This window comes from Battus philenor, unplaced genomic scaffold (assembly GCF_028537555.1).
Source record: "Battus philenor isolate CCGP_79_NKW_IND1 unplaced genomic scaffold, ilBatPhil1.0.hap1 SCAF_19, whole genome shotgun sequence".
In the NCBI taxonomy this organism is placed as follows: Eukaryota; Metazoa; Arthropoda; class Insecta; order Lepidoptera; family Papilionidae; genus Battus; species Battus philenor.
This window is the reverse complement of record NW_027181681.1, coordinates 3,943,642-3,964,890: the sequence shown is the minus strand read 5'-3', so window position 1 is coordinate 3,964,890 and position 21,249 is coordinate 3,943,642. Positions and strand designations below refer to the sequence as shown.

The window sequence follows — 21,249 nt, the reverse complement described above, 5'->3', positions numbered from 1 at the left end:
TTATCACCAGTAGCCAACATAGATCAGCCTGACTGGACTAATTTTCCTAGTCATACTCGGATTACACATCTTTTTAACAACTATTAACCCGCGGGCCCTGACTGACGGCATTTTTTGCGTGAACTCGGCTGTTTTTGAAACATCCGAACAGCAATCGTCTATTTGACATGCGATTTGCCTTCAAGAAAGCCGCAAGAACGGACAACGCTCTTCGAGGAACGACACCAAAACAGGACGCCGCTCTTTGACAAACAGCGTGCCATTCGACTCGCCGCGAGATTAACGAAATCCTCTATCGTATTACTACCGCGGGTTTGTACCCATACTAATAAAATTAGCCATGTACTTGTCAGTACAATCATCCGTCTGGAAGTCATTCGATTTTCTTCATCATTTTCTATTAAGCCAATGCACGACTATTGTTAGACTTAAGCCTTCCCCTTAGATTTCCTATAGGGTCGGATGGAATGCAGCATTTTCCACACACTTCAATAAGGTTATTTGTCCAATTTGTGGGCGGACGTCTTGTGCTGCGCTTACTTGTCCATGGCTTCTACTCCAGAAGCTTAAGACTCCTGTAATCATCTGTTTTGTGGGCCATGTGGATTGCCACTTCACGGTGTTTTTTCGCTGGGCTACATCAGTTTATTTCGTTCATCTACGCATCTCCTCATTTCAGGTTTACTTTGCACTGAAATGTTTCATTTTAATTAGAGTATAAAAATTCCCTACTTCTGAACATGCATCCTCGAGAATACGCGTTGTCTTTTGATTGTAATATTGGTTTGTGTATTAACTTTCCTTGTCCATTATACACGACCATTCGATGTAAACCTAAGCATCCTGCTTACCTTGGAAATGTCAAATGAACAATCAAATCTTTTAACTAACGTTTATTGAAAGAACTTGTAATAGTTTAGTCGGTAGTTTTCAATTTAATAATTAATGAAATAAGTTTTGTAGCTGCCACACTGAAAGCTATATATTTAATGCTCAGTTGCTAATCCGCAAGTCCGACATCAGACTTCAAACGAAGAGAGAATAATCGTCTTGTAGACATACGACGTCCTTCGTGTAACTCCTAAATTACAAAAGAATGACGTTGACAAAGGTCGCCACAACGAGCCACTTACATGCCGCGCCATCGTGAGAACTCTTTATGTTATTATTCCCGCGGGTGAATTGTCGCGTAACTTTGTCAACACAAGCACTCCATCTCGAACCGACATTCTATTTTTACTCCTTAAACTTTTTATACCCTTTGTTTTTGAAGCCGAATAATCTTTGCAGAACAGACATTATCACAGAAGGACTTTACAAAACTCTTCTCATAAGATTCAGCAGCGATTCCAAAAGTGTCCTTGTCTTTTCATCACAAAACAGGGGCGACCTTTGGATCTTGTGCCATTTACTTGAACGATTGTCTCCACAATGTCGCTTTTATTTTACATAACTTGGCCATTACTTTAAAATTTTACTTTTTTTAGTAAACCATTGTCAGAAGCTTTAACTTTAAAAAATACAGAAAGGTGTTATGGGCTCAAGGTTTTTTTACGCTGTCTTAATTTAATTATTTATATTTAATTGCCATCTATTATTTCAATTAAAATCATGCATAAATATTTCAGTTACTGTTAAAGGATCCATGCCTTATAAAATAATGACATGCCTAGATAGTTCTAAATGACAACGAGACCTCTATGGAACAAAATGTCGCTTAACATTAATAACGATTGTGAGACGTCATTATTTATTTAGAAGTGTTTTTTTACTTGAAAGATATCCTTATTATAAAACCTAAAATAATGAATAGATACAACGAAAACTATTATCTCAGGAAATGTTATCTAGAGAGGGAACAAGTTCCGACGCAATCAGTGATGAAGAATGTAATGTCACCAGCACTAGCAAAAGTGTATTTCACATCCATGGCTCCAAAACTCAAAGTTTTAGCTGGTTTAGAACCTCCTTTGAAAGGAGGCGGCTATGATTGGTACGCCCCTCCCGAAGATCTTTTAAAAGGTAAAACAGTGCTAAAACCACTTAAGAAGGAATTTCTATTGAAACTAGGTTTTAGTGGTTTTGAATATTACGGAGAAACAATACTTCAACAGCATTTAAAGAGTCAAGAAGAAGAGAAACGCAAAGCTCTGCTTGAGAACGATAAGCAGTGGAAGAGAAGGATAGAAGAAATGAGTAAAAAACATTACGAAGAATTTTCTAAGAAATTGATTCAGAAAAACTCTGAAAAAATAAGACAAGCCTTCAGTGAATTTACAGTTTTATACAGTTCATCGATTAATAAAATTGAAGGTCTACTTTTAAATGCCGCAATGAAGGAAATAAAACGTGTCAGAGACGAAGCCCATCTGCAAATGACGAACCACTATAAAACTTTATTGCAACAACAAGCAACAATGTTATACGACCGTTATACAGAGAAGCTTGAAAGAAAAAAGGAAGAATTGAAACAACAATTCATTCGTAAAGTGGAGGAATCACAAAAAGAGTTAGCATGCACAATCCACGACACGAACGTTGAAAAACATATAGCGATAGAAAAACTCAGGCAATTGCTTGAATGTCAGAACCTTGCTTGTCAAATATATGTAGCAATGAAAGAGAGAGAAGAGAGCGAGAAGTTGTTAAGTCAATCAATTTACGAACATAAAAAAGTTGTCAAATTACTGACCGCAGAAATAGCCCGGAATGAAATACAAATCCAATCAGAAAAAGAAAAAGAAGAAAAACGGCAGGAATTTAACAGGACTTGGAAAGAAAAAGTCAGTGCTGTGGTGAAAAAATTTCAAGAGTTTATTGCTTATTCACTTCACACAATTCCTGAACAAACAGATTTCTTATTAAACATTGAAAAACTGATGCTGTTACAAGTAAGCGACATCATTGAAGATCCAAACGCTGAAAGCTTATTCGAACCTGAAAAGGAAGAATTTCACACGCCCGTTCCCGAACTACGACCATTTTACCTTTTTTGCGATGAAGGCACAAAACCAGCAGTTAATACAGAGCTTTGCCTAAAGCCTTATAGATCAAGCATGTCTCAAATGCCAGTCATAGTTATAAACGAAAGATGCCTTTACGCCGCTTGTGACAACTTAGAACAATTTGTTGACAAAGTCGAACAATTCGTCGACGTTGAACGTTCAATGAAACTTGACGTAAATGACAGTCGCGATTATACTTACGACGTTCCGGTGAAATACACAGAGTCACAACAACTGTTAGACTTAAAAGAACAGAGTTCTGTCATGCAGATACTGCAAAAAGAAATTCCTAATCCAAAAGATGTGCATGCTGAATGTTTCTGTAAATGTAAATTACCTTATTGTTTTTGCCCTTGTAATACCCTTCATTGCTATTGCTTACCGCCATTAAACCTAATTGAACAAAAGAGTGAACCAATTTCACCGCAAATTTCTTTGCCTGTATTAGAATTGTCGAAAACGGAAGAATTGATGCACTCGCGAGAACCTAAATGGGAAAACTATTTCAAATTCATGGAACCAAAAAAATGTAAGTGTGCTAAATTAGCAAAGAAAGGTCTTGAAGAAAATTTACCAGCTTACATGAGGAAAATGTCTGAATTTGAATATCCTGAGTTACTGAACTACGAACCCTGTTCCGTACGCACTTTAAAAAAATTAGTTAAAAGAGCTAAAGGAAAAGCAAAACGAACTACTCAAGCAAAGACAGCAGAATCCACAAAGAAGGATGCTGCTATGCAATATTCTGATCAAGAATTTGAATTTCTATGCACTTGTTTCGATGAAATACAAGCTGAAAGAATAATAAATCAAATAATGGAAAAAGTTACACAGTTTTCTGAAGTAAATACAAGGTTTAACATCGATGGATCAATTTCACCAGATCACCTGAACCAACCGGTTGAATACTTCGTTCGAGACAGAGCATCGTCTTTAAGAAATTTGATTAAAGATTCGCCGGAACTTAAAGAGATATTTAGGAAGGAAATTTAAAACATCTAAACTAAGCAAGGTAGGAATGTCATTCTTCTAACGAAGAAAAAAAAATAGAATTTGTTACCTTCTAATTTATTTGTCAGTTATGTTAATAGGCACTAAGGTTTTTTTTTATAATTGATTATATTACATTTACTATATTTATGATTGTTAGTGGTTTTACATTTTGATAGAATTACTTATTATATATTAATAAATAAATACATACCTCCGTATTCTTTCGTTTTATTTTGTTTTTGCAACTACGAGATGTTCGGCTGCGTCACCGGAAAACGACAAATGGCTTTAGGTCTAAAACATGTTTGTTGGCAAAGCAAAAAAGGGATTGTAAATAATAAGAGGATGAATATATTGAAATTGTAATTAATAGTTTCAACCGCCAGTATAGATATTTCCGTAATATATTTTATGCATTTCGTAGATTGTCGCTTCTAAACTATCTTCATTATATAATTTTAATATCATATTTTTGTAAATATATTACAAATTATTGTTGACATAAATTATATTATATTCTCCTTTTCGTGTCGGAATCGTCGTTCCTGTGGGTCGTAACCACCTCCACGGATCGTTTTCTTCTTTACGAACGATACTACGCCTATGGTTGCAATTGCCGGCTATGTGTACGACATTTTAAATTTACTTTCTAGACTGCTGCAAATTCAATCTGCCCAGCGTATTTGGATTCCACCGATCTTTCCGTTATGGTAAGCTACTAGTTTTATAGGCTTCCTTCAGACTTTGCCGCTAATGTGATCAAAATACTCAGGGCCTATGAAGGAGCAAATAGATGTCACTTGGAATTGTCGAGACATTCGTTCCTTCCGCCGTTGCGCATGCGCAGCATTTTCGGGCACCACATCACGAAAGCACCATGCATTTACGACCATTACATTTCTTAGCATCTATGTCTTAGCTCCATAGAAGGCCGAGTAAATGATGGTAATTTTTGAAATTTTCCTATCCTGCCACATCTCAACTAAACATTTGGCCATTCCAATTCTGCGTCTAATTTTAGTGTCAAAGGTATGTGAATTCGTTGAAGATTTTAAGGCTGAATAATGCTAATTTTCTGAGCTTCAACCTGTTCATGCGGTCAATCACCATCACCTAAGTCTTGGCCTTATTAAATTTGGAGGCCTAGGTAGTTACGATGCTCCAACTGATACAACAAGCGCTTCAATTAGACTTCTGAGACAGAATGGTAGTAACGTCGTGGTACTTCGGGTTAGTTATCTCGACCATCCATACGTACTCCCTCTTCCCAGCAATCCATGGTTTTCCCCCATACGCGTTAAATAACATTGGGAACAGGGTGCAGTCATGTCTTATTCATTTTTGAAAGCTGAAGGGCTTTGAAGTCGTTGAGTCAGTTTTGTCACTCTGACTACTACTTGCGTAAATTATTTTATGATTACTACTAGATGTAGGAGTATTTCCAGCTCCATAATACAGCGTTACACAATCGAACACTACTATATTCTACGAAATGATGAAAGTGGCGTTAAACTTGTGGGACTTTTCAGAGTTGTCTAGTATTGAAAATGTTTTCTTGAATTCCTCTGCAGTTCGTGAAACTGGCATTTACCAATCCTTGAAATTCTTTTTGCTAGTGTTTATTGGCTTGGGAAATAAATAACATTATGCAGCAGTTATTAAGCTTTTGGTGGGAACTGGGCTTGGACTGTTGTCGATAATACCATCACAGCATTTCTCAAATGCAGCAGCATTTTCAATTTCAACTTCGTCGATTGCTATCACTACTACTGCTACTACGCAAACCATTGATACTAAAAGAAAGTGGCGCAAGAACTCCAGCAAATTTTTCTGTCGAGTATAATCAGGGGTTGGCAGCTCCTTAAGATATACGATCCGGTCTCGTTTCCGACAAGACCGTTCACTTATTGAATGGCGACGATGATAGTGTACGTGGCTTCTTTTATATTTGTCAAGTTGTCCGGAATCTCGAGTACGTGTCCCGGTCTCTGGACTTGTTTAGACCTCCCCCTAAGATGTGTTTGGGGGACATAATCGCCAGGCCTGGCAGGCGGGTTCGCGATCGCAGTTTTGTGTTATGATACGCAGAGGACGCTGCTGCCTATGCTATTGAATCTTGTTCGTGACAGTGGCAATCCAATATAATGCACAGGGTGAATGTATGATTGTATTGTGAGAAATGAACCCGCGACTTATGTTCTGTCCTCTAACGCTGGGCTACCACTGCTGGTACATTATTTAATATTTAAATGTAATTGGTGTACTCTATATATATATATATATAGAGTATATATATATTATATATATATATATATATATATATATATATATATATATATATATATATATATAGAGTATATATATTATTATATATATATTTTTGTGCAATTTTATTTATACTTCTGTAGTTAGGAAATTTATGAGATAGGGTATTAGATACTGTGATGTACTTTTAACAAATTCAACTAAACTAAACAGGGAGCTTTTATTTTCAGTACACATATTCGTTTGTTATATGTCCAGGTAAAACCATAAACAGATATAAATAAAAAGCACATTACGACCGTAAAAATCTTTTTATTTGAAAATCACTGCGGTACATACGGCGCCGGCGGACCGACGCAACCTACTTACATTCTGAGACACAGGTAACAATTACTCAATACGCTGCCCCACGCTCGCCAGTGTTGCCATCACAAACAATTCAATATAACTAAACGTAAGCGAATTGAAACGAAATAGTATTTAATAAATACTTTTACATATTCAATGGATAGGGTGGCGCGAAGTATCGGCGCCCGGGAAGAATTCTAAGTGCTCACTGTTTAAATCCCAGCAGGGCTTTCAATAATTCGTCCCTAAAGACAATAACGGTAATAATTCTGAAGTACACATAAAACGAAAGGATTATTGAAGGTTTCTTTTGTAACAAATCAAATAGATATTCTGAATTGTTTTAGTTTGATAAAATGACGAAGTATCAGATGTTCGAAAGCCTACCCATGCAGTTATTCACTGAACCGATAATTCTTAAGTAGTTATAAACCTAGCAGGTTTCCGCTGTCGCCGCGGTACTTCTCAGCCCGGTAACGCGTCTAACTAATGTCCCACTCGGCGTGTATAGATTCGAGTTGCGTTGGGCGAGGGGTCGCGCGGCGGTGGGAGTATCGCTTAACTATAGAGGTCGTCGTCACCTCCCTCCTCCTGGAACGTGGGCTGGTCACCACCCGACGTGCCCGTGCCTCCAGCTGCACCTCCGCTAGTTGGGAACCTGGTATAAAACATTTTCAATATATTTAACTAAGGGCCATTAGGGTTGAAAGGTTCTCGAGCGACGACCACGAGCCGGTAGACGCGACTTGTGATAGCGTGAGATCGCATCCAGCGAGCGCCGCAAACTGATCAACGTGGCAATCTTTGTTAGAGGCCTACGGCTTGCAGTGAGCGTCTATCAACTAATATATATATAGTGATGATGATATCCTCAAGTTATAACTAGTTCTTTGATGTTAATGAAGAAATTAAATTTTTAAACATATCGTAAACATAACCTAAATCAGAATTATGTCTCTAGTATTTTGAGTACATATTGAGAGAACTCAATGGTAATATTAAACAACACACTTTATTCATTATTAAACAAATATCCTAATAAGAGAAAAAAGTAGTGATAAGATTGTGCTTCAAAATATTGCCAATAAAACAAAAGAGTTTAAGTTTTAAGGTAACAATTACTTTTTTCAAATATATAGTTAAAATAAACATATTGACTATTGTAAAAGTAGCGCCAGTTGTACTTTTATATATATATACTTTTTTACTCAAAAAATCATTAATACACATAAGCATACAAAGTATGTTGTGAAACACGAGACATTACCAAACAGGTGCCCATCACGAAAATAATTAAAAATATTTATTTTAACTTCTCTCACAAACACCCAGAAACACTGGAGTATTAACTTTCTGGATTTATTCCCGAGAAGAATCACTGTGATTTATATCTCTGGAGAATCCACCTTACTTACAGATATATGAGTTTGGCGACCTTCTGACCAGGTTTAAAATCGCACCCTCGAGTTCAGTTACTTAAAAGAAGTCTAGGCTAAGTGCCTTTAGCGCCCAATTAGCCTATTGGTATTGCCAGCTCTGATGAAACTATCTATATCAATAGGCAAATAACATTGGTCAATGTGAAAACTGGTAAATCGATAGATAAAGCCTGAAGTGAAAGAAAACGAAATGACGCAACCATACCTGAAGTTGGTGCCGAAGCCGCGGCTCTGCTGCAGAGTCTGCGCGAACATCTCGTACTTGCGGATGTCATTGTCGGAGACGGAGCGGCGCGCGAACTTCATCGCCTCCTCGAAGTGCGCCCGACTGATCTCCGGCACCGGGTCCTCTTCATCCATCTGCAATAGACATTATACATACAATGTGCTTTTCTTATGAGTTCAACTAAATAAAACTCTTGGATGACAATGCAAATAAACATACATAATGAGATAGTATTTTATATATAAACAAACTATAATTTGACGCGTGACAGTTAAATTAGGTTATGTTCGCATGTTTCGTACGCAGAGGCATGGGGTTGCCTTTCTTAACGCCTCTAGCGACACTGATACCTATTCCTTAAGCAGCAAAGTTTCTAAATTACTCAACACCTGGTGAACTGAATAATACCAAGTCTCCTGAACTTACTTATAGATGAGTATAATCTCATACAATTACTTAAGAAATGTAAAATTTATTTTAAATAATAAGTAACGAACATAGTAATGTTAATTAAAATTAAATAATTAACTGTGCAATCTAACAATAATTGTTTATTGTACTAGTACACTAGTACTAGATGCATTTCCTCCTACTTTAATTATTGAATTTCTATTACCATCAGTAATGACTAACTAGCCGATAACGTCAATAATTGTGTTTTTTATCGTTATTTTTTAAACTACTTCTTAATCTTCTTCAAGGAATATTACTTACTTCTTTTCAAGCAAAATAATAAACTCCTTAATTGTAGTATAAAAACACTATTATTCAATAACATCAACTGTAATAGCTTTGGCTCCCCGTCACTGTCACCATACCATATTCTGTATCTGGGCCACTCAAAGTTTACTTGTAGGACAATGCCAATGGAATGAAACCTGCCTATATGAATATAAAGTTAAAAATTATGTTTTGTGTACTAACGTCCATGACGGCGGCCGGTGTCTGATGTTGGCGGGTGCGCTCGCGCTGTATCTCCGCCTCGATGGCCTGCCGGATTGCCAGCTTGCACGCCCGCTGGCACACCTCCGTCAAGTCGGCACCGCTGAAGCCCTGTGTTACCTGCGATAAAAATCAACATTGCTATAAATATAGAAATAATATTGATTTAACAAAAGATAATGTGTGATATAAGCTTTTAATTAGAGCAACACAAACAAACTGGTGATTTTTCTGCATTTATTGGAAATCTTCTGTTAATTGTCCAATTCCATTTAATTTTTAATTCTTTGATAAGTATTGATGTCTGAATGCCAACTGATAAAAATACTTCAACCAACACATAATTGCCTTTTTTTAATTTAAATAATAATTACGTTAACATACTTGAAGTAAATTAAGAAATATCAAAATATCACCAAATTCATTAATAACTGACACAAAAGTTAAGTAACCTAATAAAGTTTTCAAGCGTTAAGTTAAGGATATAGCATATCCTATCAACAGCAGCATAAGTCTAACAGTTGAGTAATTAACAAAAAAAATACTATTGATTTTTAATTCATACCTTGGCGATGTAAGACAAGTCGACGTCCTTGGCGATGGGAGATTTGCGAAGATTGGAGCGCAAGATAGCCTCGCGCGACTTCTCGTCTGGCAATGGGATGTAGATGAGTTGATCCAGACGTCCGGGACGCAGGATGGCCGGGTCGATGATGTCCGGCCGATTGGTTGCGCCTTTTTAAAATAATAATCGTGGTGACTTCATAAACAATATCTAATTTATTCTATTTCATTGGTATGACTGTATAAGAAACGAGAAGATCCGTAGAAGTTCCAAGGTCACCGACATAGCTCAAAGAATTGCAACCGACACCCATTGCATTGGGATTGAAAAGTAGACTAGCGACCACAAACCGATAGACCCGGCGTATGCAGGCACCCACTAGGTGGACCGACGACAGAGTTAAGATTGCAGGCAGCGCAAAGCTTTGCAGTGAATATCTATCACCCGACATGAAGATGATAATAACTAAAAAATTTTCATATTCCTGCTTAATTTTGTTAGTAAATAGCTTACCAATGATGAAGACGTTCTTCTTAGCTCCCATACCGTCCATCTCGGTGAGGATCTGATTGATAACTCTGTCGGCAGCACCGCCCGCGTCTGACACGGATCCACCACGCGATTTGGCGATAGAGTCCAACTCGTCGAAGAACAACACGCACGGTGAAGCTGAACGGGCCTGTCAAAGAAGAATGCTTAATTTAAACAGCTTTCAGTTTATAAAGTCAATTTCTGCTGCTGTTTCTAAGGGATAGAATATTTCCTGATGGGACAGGCTCTGCATTGATCAGCATACATACTTCATGAAGTGTACGATGAAAAAAGAAAAACGATGGAGTTTAATGGGTACGCCTCAGTACAAAAAAAATTTTTCGCCATAAAAATTATACATAACTTCTTGATATTTTCTTTATATATAAATGTTGGCTTATCTATTAATTATTAAAATAAAATATTAATTGGCTATTTAACCATAAGTAGGCTAATGTTCAAAAAAATAATTCATAATGCAAGAATATGATGTATTAGTTATAGAGGTAAAAGCTTTAATGATGTGAATGTCACATTTTGGTAGAAAAAATAAATTAAGGTAACATTTCCGAGTGAACACTTATGAGAGATTGAAAATAGTTGCAAAAACTGTAAAACTTTCTGCTGACAGATGGGCAATTAATTCACTACTTTAGAGCTTTTACACTTATAAATTACAAATACTCCTGTATAACATATTTTAAATAGATAACATTGCCTATACAAATGTGTTATACATTCTTATAATAAAAAAAGCATCTGAAAAAAATCAAAGCAGTTTCAACAATATGGAATTGAAATAATTACCTTGTCAAAGATGTCTCGCACATTGGCTTCAGATTCACCAAACCACATAGTGAGAAGCTCTGGACCCTTCACTGAGATGAAGTTGGCCTGGCACTCATTGGCAATAGCTTTAGCCAAAAGAGTTTTACCTGCATAAAATTAAGAATACTAAATATATTGTATTTATAAAAAAAATCGTGATTTTTTTCACAAAGTACATATTTTAACATTATTAACCTACAATTTTTTATTTAATGATATCTAATTTTTATAATTTGTAAGTATTACTTATAGTTTACATTTGTAAAATAAGTTAAATATTTTATCAAATGATTTTGAAAAAAAAAACTAAAAATTTATTTTAACTCTACAGCTATACTGCTAACTGCAGTAGTATACTGTGATTTATAAAAAAATAAATTACTGGTAACATAATGTTGTCAATCACAACATGTGTTAATGGCAAAAGTTGACAATTTTTTTTTTTTTTACACCGGTGTAGGAAACAAACAAATCAGAAAATTTAACAAGTGATATTAATTTATTCTTAATGGTATTATCAATTTTGGATTTTTCCTGATCAATCATGACAGAAAAGATCAATTTTAAAGGAACTGGAAAATCATCTTTAGCAATCGAATTGAAGCTAAATACTACTTAAAATACTTTGCTAACCATTCAAGATTTGAGAATGGACTATCCCAATCAAGTTTTTAATTTCGTGGTTACTTTCACAATTATCTCTAAAATTAGAGTAATCTATATTCAAGATATATAGTCTATTAAAAATATGTTTATAACAAAAAAATGAGTCATTTTTTAATTTTTTTAATTATTTAATGATATTTCAGAGCAGTCGATAAAGTCTATTTTTCTCCCATTTATTCCAATTCTTATACACATTGATAAGGTTATCATATTTATATTAATTATCACCATATTTTTCCTTATGAAATCTTTAGCTCTTGTATATTATATAGACTTTGCATGAACAGCTCTTTCCTGTGAGAATGTCTCTTGTAAGAGATTTGTGAGAGATCACATGAAAAAAATTATGGAAATCTATCTTTATTTAATTTTAGAAAATTGTTCGAAACTTTGCATATAAGATTCTGCAAACATAATAAAGTTTTGTTTAATTGATCCAAGCAGTTGAAAGTAGTCTTTCAGAGAAGACGCAAACTAGACAATTTTTAGATCATACAGCAATTAATAGATCTCTTTTTTCGTGATTAATGTATTGCTTATCTATAAGTATCTCAAAGTTCGATGTTGTTAAGGGTACTTAATATTTCATGTCACATTTTCTACTGATAACTTACCGCATCCAGGAGGACCATAGAAAAGCACTCCGCGAGAAGGCTGCATACCAAACTTGAGGAACTTGTCCGGGTGCTCCACGGGATATTGCACCAACTCCTGCAGCTCCCGCTTCACGCTCTGCAGACCTCCGATGTCCGACCACGTCACATTCGGCACTTCCACCACAGTCTCGCGAAGCGCAGACGGCGACGACTTGGTCATCGCATACTGTAAGGAGATACATTTATAGATTTTTTGGTCTATTGCAATGTAACCAATTTAAAAAGGTAAACGTAATAGCTGTAATCATTACTTTTTTTAATTTTGACCAAGTAAAAATTATCAACTAAAGTTCACCCAAATTAAATAACATTTTGTATATTTGAGCAGCATTACTTACACGGAAGTTATCCATGGAGACGGCGAGTGAGTTGAGCACTTCGGCGTCGATCTGGTCATCCTCCAAGTCGATAAGATCCATCTTCTCTCTGATCTGCTGTAAGGCCGCCTCTGAACAGAGCGACGCCAAATCCGCACCCACATGGCCGTGAGATTCCGCAGCGATCTAAACAAAAGAAAATGGTTTTATACACCTTCAATTTCAATTATGGCCTTGAATTAACTGTCTTTAGTCCACCTAGTGTACAGTGCGTCGACCGACTCGTGGTTACTCGTGAACTTTTCGTCAATGTTCAATATCTCTATTATTAATTATAAAAACTATATTTCATATGCTTTGTAACCATTTTAAATTATCTATCATCCTTTATTTTCAGAACCATCTAAGAATTTTTAATTTTATTAGAAATTATTTAATTGTTCTTTACAATTGTTACAATGCTTGTACAAACATACCAATAGTCATTGGTTATACATGCAGTTCAAAACATCTCATTTCATACAATTTCACATAGAATTTTACTTAAAGACAATGAAGTTTCTATGACTGCAAGCTAACACTAAAGAAACTGAAAAACAATTTCGATCGATTACATTTGTGACTAATACATGTTCATACTTAATACATTAGAAATGTCTTAGCCAATACTTACAATACTTCAGATGTTTATAATTAGAGAGGTCAGTATTCTAACCTGTTCCAAGTCGACGTCATCTCCCAGCTTCATGTTCTTGGTATGAATACGAAGGATCTCCAAGCGTCCAGTGGCGTCCGGTATTCCGATGTCAATCTCTCGGTCGAACCGGCCGAAACGACGCAGAGCCGGGTCGATAGAGTTGGGACGGTTGGTGGCCGCCATAACTATCACGTGCGATGATTTCTTCATACCTGATGAAGGTAAAAAAATGTTAATTTTTACTTCGGAACTCTTTACATTGACAATTTTAGCCAATGATGATAAATAGCAAACAACTTGGAATGACTATATCATTGATTAGTATTTAAACAGAAAAGTAATATGCCTTTCTTCAGACTTCTTTACTTAGTTTTAGCAACAACCTGCTAGGTATTGATCTATGGTATACCTTATGTACCAGATATAAAAGTATAAAATAAAAAGAAATATATACCATCCATAAGAGTCAGCAGCTGCGACACAATACGACGCTCTACTTCTCCATGAGTCTTTTCACGCTTGGGGGCGATGGCGTCCAATTCATCGATGAAGATTATAGCTGGCGAGTTCTTGTCGGCCTCCTCGAATGCCTTACGTAGATTAGATTCCGATTCACCAGCCAGTTTAGACATGATCTCCGGTCCATTAATCAAAAAGAAGAATGCACCTATTGAAGATAAGAGTATATAAATATTTGCAAAAAATGTATAAGATTTAATCATGATAATTTAATTTACAGAAACTTTTCTAATAGAGACAGTTGTCAATTGTTTTAATTATTATACTCACCAGTCTCATTAGCAACAGCACGAGCAATCAAAGTCTTGCCAGTACCAGGAGGTCCATACATGAGAATACCTCGAGGTGGCTTCACACCAATAGCCTTGAAGAGAGATGGATGACGTAAAGGCAATTCCACCATCTCTTTTATCTGGGCCAGCTGTTTACGGCAACCACCAATATCATCATATCCCACAGCATTAAGAGCTTCTTCTTCCTCCTGAATGAAATATATATCAAATGTGGTTCATTTCATAACAGTAAATTATTAATGAAAGCATTCATATATAACATGCTTTATGATATGTATTTTTTGTCTATTTTACTTTTATTAAAAAAAGAGTAGTATGCAAAGATTTTTCAGCGAAAAAATTAAATCAATACACTAAAGTGCTGTTTCCCAAATATCCTCAAGGCGTTCACCAGTGATTTGACGGGTGTTTATATTGGCCTGACGAAAAATTTGGATAGCAATTCATAAGCAGAAATCCAGAAAAATTTAACTGCTTTTGATAGTGAAGAACTAAAATGTTGGCTTGACTTCACCTGTAAATGTAGGCAGATAATATTTTAAAACCTCAGGTACTTGTAAATATTTGCTTATTTGATACAACATTTAATGAAAGTTATACAGCTGCAGGGGGACACAACCAGAACCAGCTAAATTTTGAAAGTGATCTATGAGAAAAAAATCTGCAAACCACTACTGGAAGTAAAAACTCAAAAACAAATGTAGAACGCACCTCCCGTTTGATTGGTTCACCTTCACAATGAATAACAGTGTCTGGCGCTACAATGCAGTAAGGCGACGGATCAGTTTCGACCACCTTAAACTCCACCGCGCGCATACCGCCGCGAACCATGAAAGTGTCGTCACGGTGGATGGGCCGGTACGCTTCCATAAAGTACGGCTTCAGATACACTTCAAACAGGTTACTGTTGGCACATGAAATACAATGTTAGGATGTGAAATACTTTTGGCATTACAATGTTATTTTAAAAAAAAAAAAATCATGACCATCCTAAGCAACCAACATTACTTTTCAAATTGTTACATTATTAGGTAAGCAATTTAAAAACAAAACATGTATCTATACAATTTCTTTTTTTAAATGTGCCCAGCCTAGTTATCTTTCGTGTCTGGTCTTGAAGATTTTGTGCTGTCCCTAAATCTTTAGGTAACTGGTTGCATACTACAGCTACTCTATTACTGAGAAAAGTTTGAGAGAGTAATCGGGCACTACCAAGTCTTAACACTATGCATAGAAATTTAGTAATGGCATAATGTCCACTTAGGATCTTGAAACTCAAAATTATTACAATCTCTAGATTCTAAAAGTGGAAGTTTTAAGATTTCACTAAATATATTTATGACTATAAATATAGTAAAATATCAAAAATTGTGACAATGTTAGTTATTAGACACCAATCTGGTTATTCTAGAACCGGCGGCATAGCCTATTGTGGCTGTCAAGTCGCATAATCATTGTGTTCTAGTTTAAAGTATGTCACAACTATTATAAAGACAAGGAGATGCTACTACCTTATATTGCTAGATGACAAGTTTATTTAATAGTAAATATTAAGAATTGCCTCAAAGATATTTTAAGGCAACTATATAGTCTATCCTGTATTGTACTTCAATTTTTGCAAAAATGGTCTATATGTGGCTGCCATTATCATATATTTATTTTATTAAATCAGAATATTTGATTGTTTTTTTTGAAATAACTATAATTATATCGCATGATATAAAAAGGACCAGTGATTTATGGTACCTACCCAGTCAAACCTTCAACAGAATCATCAATTGGCAGGATATGTACCCTCTTGCCGTATTTGACTGACGGGCATGGCGCGATGGACACGACATCCGACAACCTCACACGCAAGTTGTTACGTACAACACGGTTCATACGGATCTTCTCATCTGGGCAATTGTCATCAGATAGGACAATGCAAACAGTTTCTTTTCGGCGTTTGCCTTTCAAAAGAACAGTGTCACCTCTAAATAGCTGCAGTTGTTCCATTTTAGCCTGCGCAAAGAAAGAAAAATTTTTTCATGAAAATGTCTTAAAAATAAAATGGAATACCCTTGTATTCCATTTTATTTTCTTCATTTGTTTAAATTAGATCTGTTTTACAAAAAATGTAGTGTCATTGAAAATTGTTGTTGTATTAATGAAGGGTTCAGTGTTTTGACTTTATATATGATAGGATGTATGAACAATCCATATAAAAGCTTCAGAGGGTATAGCACAATTTATACATTAACAATTAATATAATTTATCACCTAAACCAGCCGTTTTCTTGCTATGTAACAAAATCGGTAGTATAATTCGAGATTTTAAGTTGGAATGCATGTTATCCCTAAATTTCTTGTTATTTTTTTTAATTTATTTATGTAGTTTTTTGGACATTAATCATTTGGTATAAAGTAAGAAGTAAGTTATGTAACTTTCTTTTACTTTTTATTGTAACTTCATGTCAATGATAATTCATTAATAAGATAAGAACATTTACAATGTTGATTTAAATTTTTTGGAAGTAATAATTTGGCACATATGTTTTTAATATATGCATATTGTTAAAAGATGTTTAATTTAAAATACAACACTTTCAGCTTTATATTAAAAATATATTCATAAAAAAAGATGAAATTTATTTTTTATTCAATGATAGCAATTTTTTATCAAAACCAATTATACAAGTTCTTCTGAATGAGACACTTCCTCTTATGTGTATATATAGAATCTATGTATAATGTGCTCCCCTATATTATCACCGTTCAGGTCCACTCTATATAGGTTAATTGGTTGCAAAGCATATTTGTCTAAAATGCTAACACCGTTTCAATTCTATCCCCTTTGAAATTGTCAATTTATCATATTTGAAATTCTTAAGATTAAGAACATACATAAATAAAACAAAGACTTCAATATTTCAGTCTTCAATGTTCATCTAGGTACTCTTTCAGAGACAACAAACTTTTTGATGGTTACAACATGTTTTATGATTTCATAACATACATATATCTATATCTTAATATTTGAAATATCTCGCGAATCGCAATTAAATGCGTATTTAAAAGGTTTGCAAAAAGGTAATTTTTTTTTTCAGAAATTATATTTATTAATAACATAAAACAGTGCAAAATATGCTCATTCGTACAAAGTTACACTTAGTCTCATATTTGTTGTTATTAAATTCAAAGGCATTTTAAAAAAAACGAATTGATAATCATTTTTAAAAATACCAATTGGTCACCCCTTCCACATAACATGTGTGATTCATACAATGAACTTAATTTCAAAAAACAAGTCTTAAAGAAACTAAGTAGGCATAAATAACTATTATTATAATAAGTATTTAAATTTGTAATTACTTGTGTATGAATCTATAACACAGTGATTAAAAAGCCTCTTCAAAAATATTGAGAATAGTTAACAAACTCCTCAGAAAATCTAAAATAAACTAGTCAATATGTAAAACTATGCTAACATTGGACACTCAAACAATATGAAATTTTAATCAAATCAATAAGAAAATTTTTAAAAATGCTGGATGTAGGCCGCTTCTGCCAACCCCAACAATAGAGACTTCCTATGGCTGTAATGATGATAAATTAATTATGATATAATATAATATGACAATTTTAGTTATGGCGGTGAATGCTTTTATAGAACCTTAATATTTTAAAATTATCAATACTATTAAAATGAAACCCTCAAATATCCGGCACATATAAGTAACATTATTAGTATTTTTTTCAAATAAATTTTAAGTTAGCAAAATTAAAGCAATGTATTACATTGAAGTTGAAAGTTTTGAGTTGGAAACTTAAGAGTCGCATCTTAGTATAATAAAAATGCAAAATGACTTAATCAAAAAATTAAAAAAGTGGACACAGCAGATACATAATGCTAATACATAAAACAGTTTAATATCCAATTAATTTTGAAATATTGTAATGTGCATTATATATCCTGCAGCCTACATGACTAGCAAAATTGTTTAAGTGGCAAAAATATTGTTACTTTCCACAAAATTATAATCCATTGAATATCAAATGCAATGCTATATGGAGACATAAAACATGTCAATTTCAATACATTATTCACAAAATGATAACATGAACACATACAAAAACAAGGGACTAAAGAATTTTCACATTATTTCAAGTGTAGTTTTTTTCTCTACTACTGCTACTAGTACTACTACTACTAGTACTCCTTCAGTCATGTAAATAATCCACCAGATTAGGAGGTGACCAATCTGTCATCATTTAGGAGGGTACTCCCAAAGAGTGATTGTAATTGGCCTTAGGGTCCACTTACAGAAACTGTCTTAAGCTATCATTCAATAATGTGAATTGAAATTATTTTTATTCTCAGGATTCTAGAAGTCTTAAATTAACTTTACATCAAATCTGTCGACATACAATAAGATGCCTTATAAAGAGTGACATGGCAAAATGAAAAAAATAAGGTTAAAATCATTAGGTACTTGTGGATGTGTATGACTAACAGCTTTAACAATGTGTTTCACTTAAATAAAAAAAAATGTTTTGCAATAGTTATCTTCATAGTTTACATTGGAATCCAATAAATCTAATATGACTTTACAAATAATGAACGAGAATATTAATTAAGCAATATTAAGTTTGAGATACCATTAAACTAAGCGTTGTAACATATTGAACAAACAAAATAAAACCGTAGGCTCAAAAATTATAAAGATACCATGGGTCCACATACTGTTTTAACAAAGGAAATCTGACCTGTGATAGTGCCACAACGGAATTGTCATCGCTGACGGCCTCTTCAACGATAAGACGGTTTGGCCTATCCTTACGTCGGAGAATCGCGGTGGATAAATCATCAGGGCTGTAGGAAACAGTTGGTAAATTTGAACAAAATCATATAAGTGTTAAAATCATCTAATTGCAATAACCATGACAAAAGGAAATAAAATAATTCACAAATCGAAACTTTGTTTTATAAAACTTAAATGCATTCTATTCGATAAAATATTTTTTAAAAAAAAATAATTCGTTTCTATTGCAATGTTAGACATGATGACAAGCCAAATTTTGATGCTCGGTTTACAGTGGATTACAGAATTTACAAATTAAACTTCTTTTAATTCATTTTTAATAAGCTAAGTGATTATTAATTAGGTCTTACCTTTTATTATCTGCCATTTTGAGCACAAATCTAACGTAAAATTAGTAAATTTATAATTTCCAAACGCCGAATGAATAGTCTCTTTTTCACTTCAGAAGTGCGTGACGTTGCCGTATTTCATTTGTTCATATCGATGACAAAGGTGTTGCTAATATATTAAAATTTGTCTATGCATTTATGCACAAAAAAATTACGCCTAATTTTTTTTAGTATTCATGGTTATCACAGGCATGTGTATATACTTGACCTAACAATTTCTAACTGGAAGAGTTAAAACTCAGAAAAATATTGTAGAATTGAATAAAAGTTGTATTTACTTTAATAGATCTTTTCTGATATCTCTCCGCTATCTTCTATACATTTCATGTATTTGATTCCATTTTCAAAAACTCTTTATTCACTGTTAAAATATACTGACTCAACGGGTGTTTGTTTGAACACAGTAAGTGAGTCTTCTGGCGATGAAACTCTTTTACCTAATTATCTAGATTTAAGGAACTACATAAAATCGTTGTAAATTAGAGCTGACTCTTTAGCTAAATGAACGAAAAGTTTTAAAGATATGAAGTCCATATAATTTTCACTTTTTACTAATAAAACTATAACATTAAATTACTTCACCGTATGAAAAATATTTTAAATATAATTACTTCATGTATAATTAATATTGGTTTAAATTACAATAAAAATGTTATTAATATTTTTAAAGATCAACGCTATACCTGGAATGTGTTTGGTTTTGTAATTAATATTAAACGGTATTTTAATAATTTCTTGATAATAAGAGATCAATTGATTTTAACATTGTAATATGAAGAATGTATAAAACTTAAATGACGTAACATTTAAGTTTTATACATTCTTAAAAATAATTGAAAACAATACTTCATATGAAAAATATTTAATTCTTAAGCTTCGAGGTTCTTCTGTAACAATTACACTAGTAATAACATTATGTTACCGATTACTTATTAAAATATTAAAACAATTACGGCTTCAATCCGAGTTTCTTTTATATTCTTTTACAGCCCTTTTAAGCTTTTTCTTTAATTTGTATTGATCCTTTGAATTTAATTTCTTAATACTTCCTACAATAACCTCATTTAATATTTTATCAGTTTCTTCGTATATACCAAATTTATCTTCATTTCCATAATCTCTTAAGTCATAAATATAATCGGTAAACAAAATATGTTCCCTCAGAGTGAACACCTCATTCATAGTTGAAAGAAATTCGGTTCTGTATGGTAACACTTTATCTAATTCTTGTCTATATGATACTATGTCGTCTTTTATCTCACTTCTATCTTTTCTACATAAGCGCATAACATATCTAGAAAGTTTACTAGTATAACTAAAATCCATTTCTTGTAAACTTGAACTTAAAATTTTACAATACTTGGCAAGTCTCTTTTCGGGAAATGTCGTGGACAGCAAATCAAAATAATTCCTTAAAAATTCAACAAAAATTCCATTTGCTTTATTCTTATTATTATAATTTTCAACATTTTTTAAACAATCTGCTCTCAGATAAACATTGCAGAAAATAATAATGACTAAATACTTTACTGTAATGTTCATGGCCGTAGAGTCGATTTAATTGCCATATTATTCTTATCTTGAACCTGGCAATGCCGCTTTGAGTTATCGGGCAATTGGAAATTAATCAACGTTTTTTGTTTTATGTTCCTCCAAGTATTCTATTAAAGCCAATTGAAATTTTAGATTTATTTCTTTCCTTACAACATCAGACTGTTTGTAAAGTTCACGAAAAATAATTCTTTTAAATACTTGCCTCGTTTCA

At 33.8% G+C, this 21,249-nt stretch overlaps 2 protein-coding genes across 2 annotated transcripts; one reads left to right on the top strand and one right to left on the bottom strand.

The window, feature by feature from the left end:
* The first annotated feature begins 1,805 nt into the window (after positions 1-1,805).
* LOC137921644 (uncharacterized) lies at positions 1,806-3,998 on the top strand. Its single transcript, XM_068764447.1, has one exon. The coding sequence runs from the start codon at positions 1,806-1,808 to the stop codon at positions 3,996-3,998; it is 2,193 nt and encodes a 730-aa protein (XP_068620548.1).
* Positions 3,999-6,555: 2,557 nt separating this feature from the next.
* TER94 (Transitional endoplasmic reticulum ATPase TER94) lies at positions 6,556-19,573 on the bottom strand. The gene is made up of 15 exons (XM_068764040.1): positions 19,446-19,573; positions 19,040-19,145; positions 16,041-16,294; positions 15,002-15,194; positions 14,268-14,478; positions 13,933-14,145; positions 13,497-13,690; positions 12,803-12,967; positions 12,423-12,630; positions 11,122-11,249; positions 10,297-10,462; positions 9,784-9,953; positions 9,201-9,338; positions 8,256-8,410; positions 6,556-7,269 (listed from the first exon to the last, which is right to left on the bottom strand). Exons 1-15 carry the CDS (start codon positions 19,460-19,462, stop codon positions 7,170-7,172), a joined length of 2,418 nt encoding a protein of 805 aa, XP_068620141.1. The 5' UTR covers positions 19,463-19,573; the 3' UTR covers positions 6,556-7,169.
* Between the last annotated feature and the right edge of the window lie 1,676 nt (positions 19,574-21,249).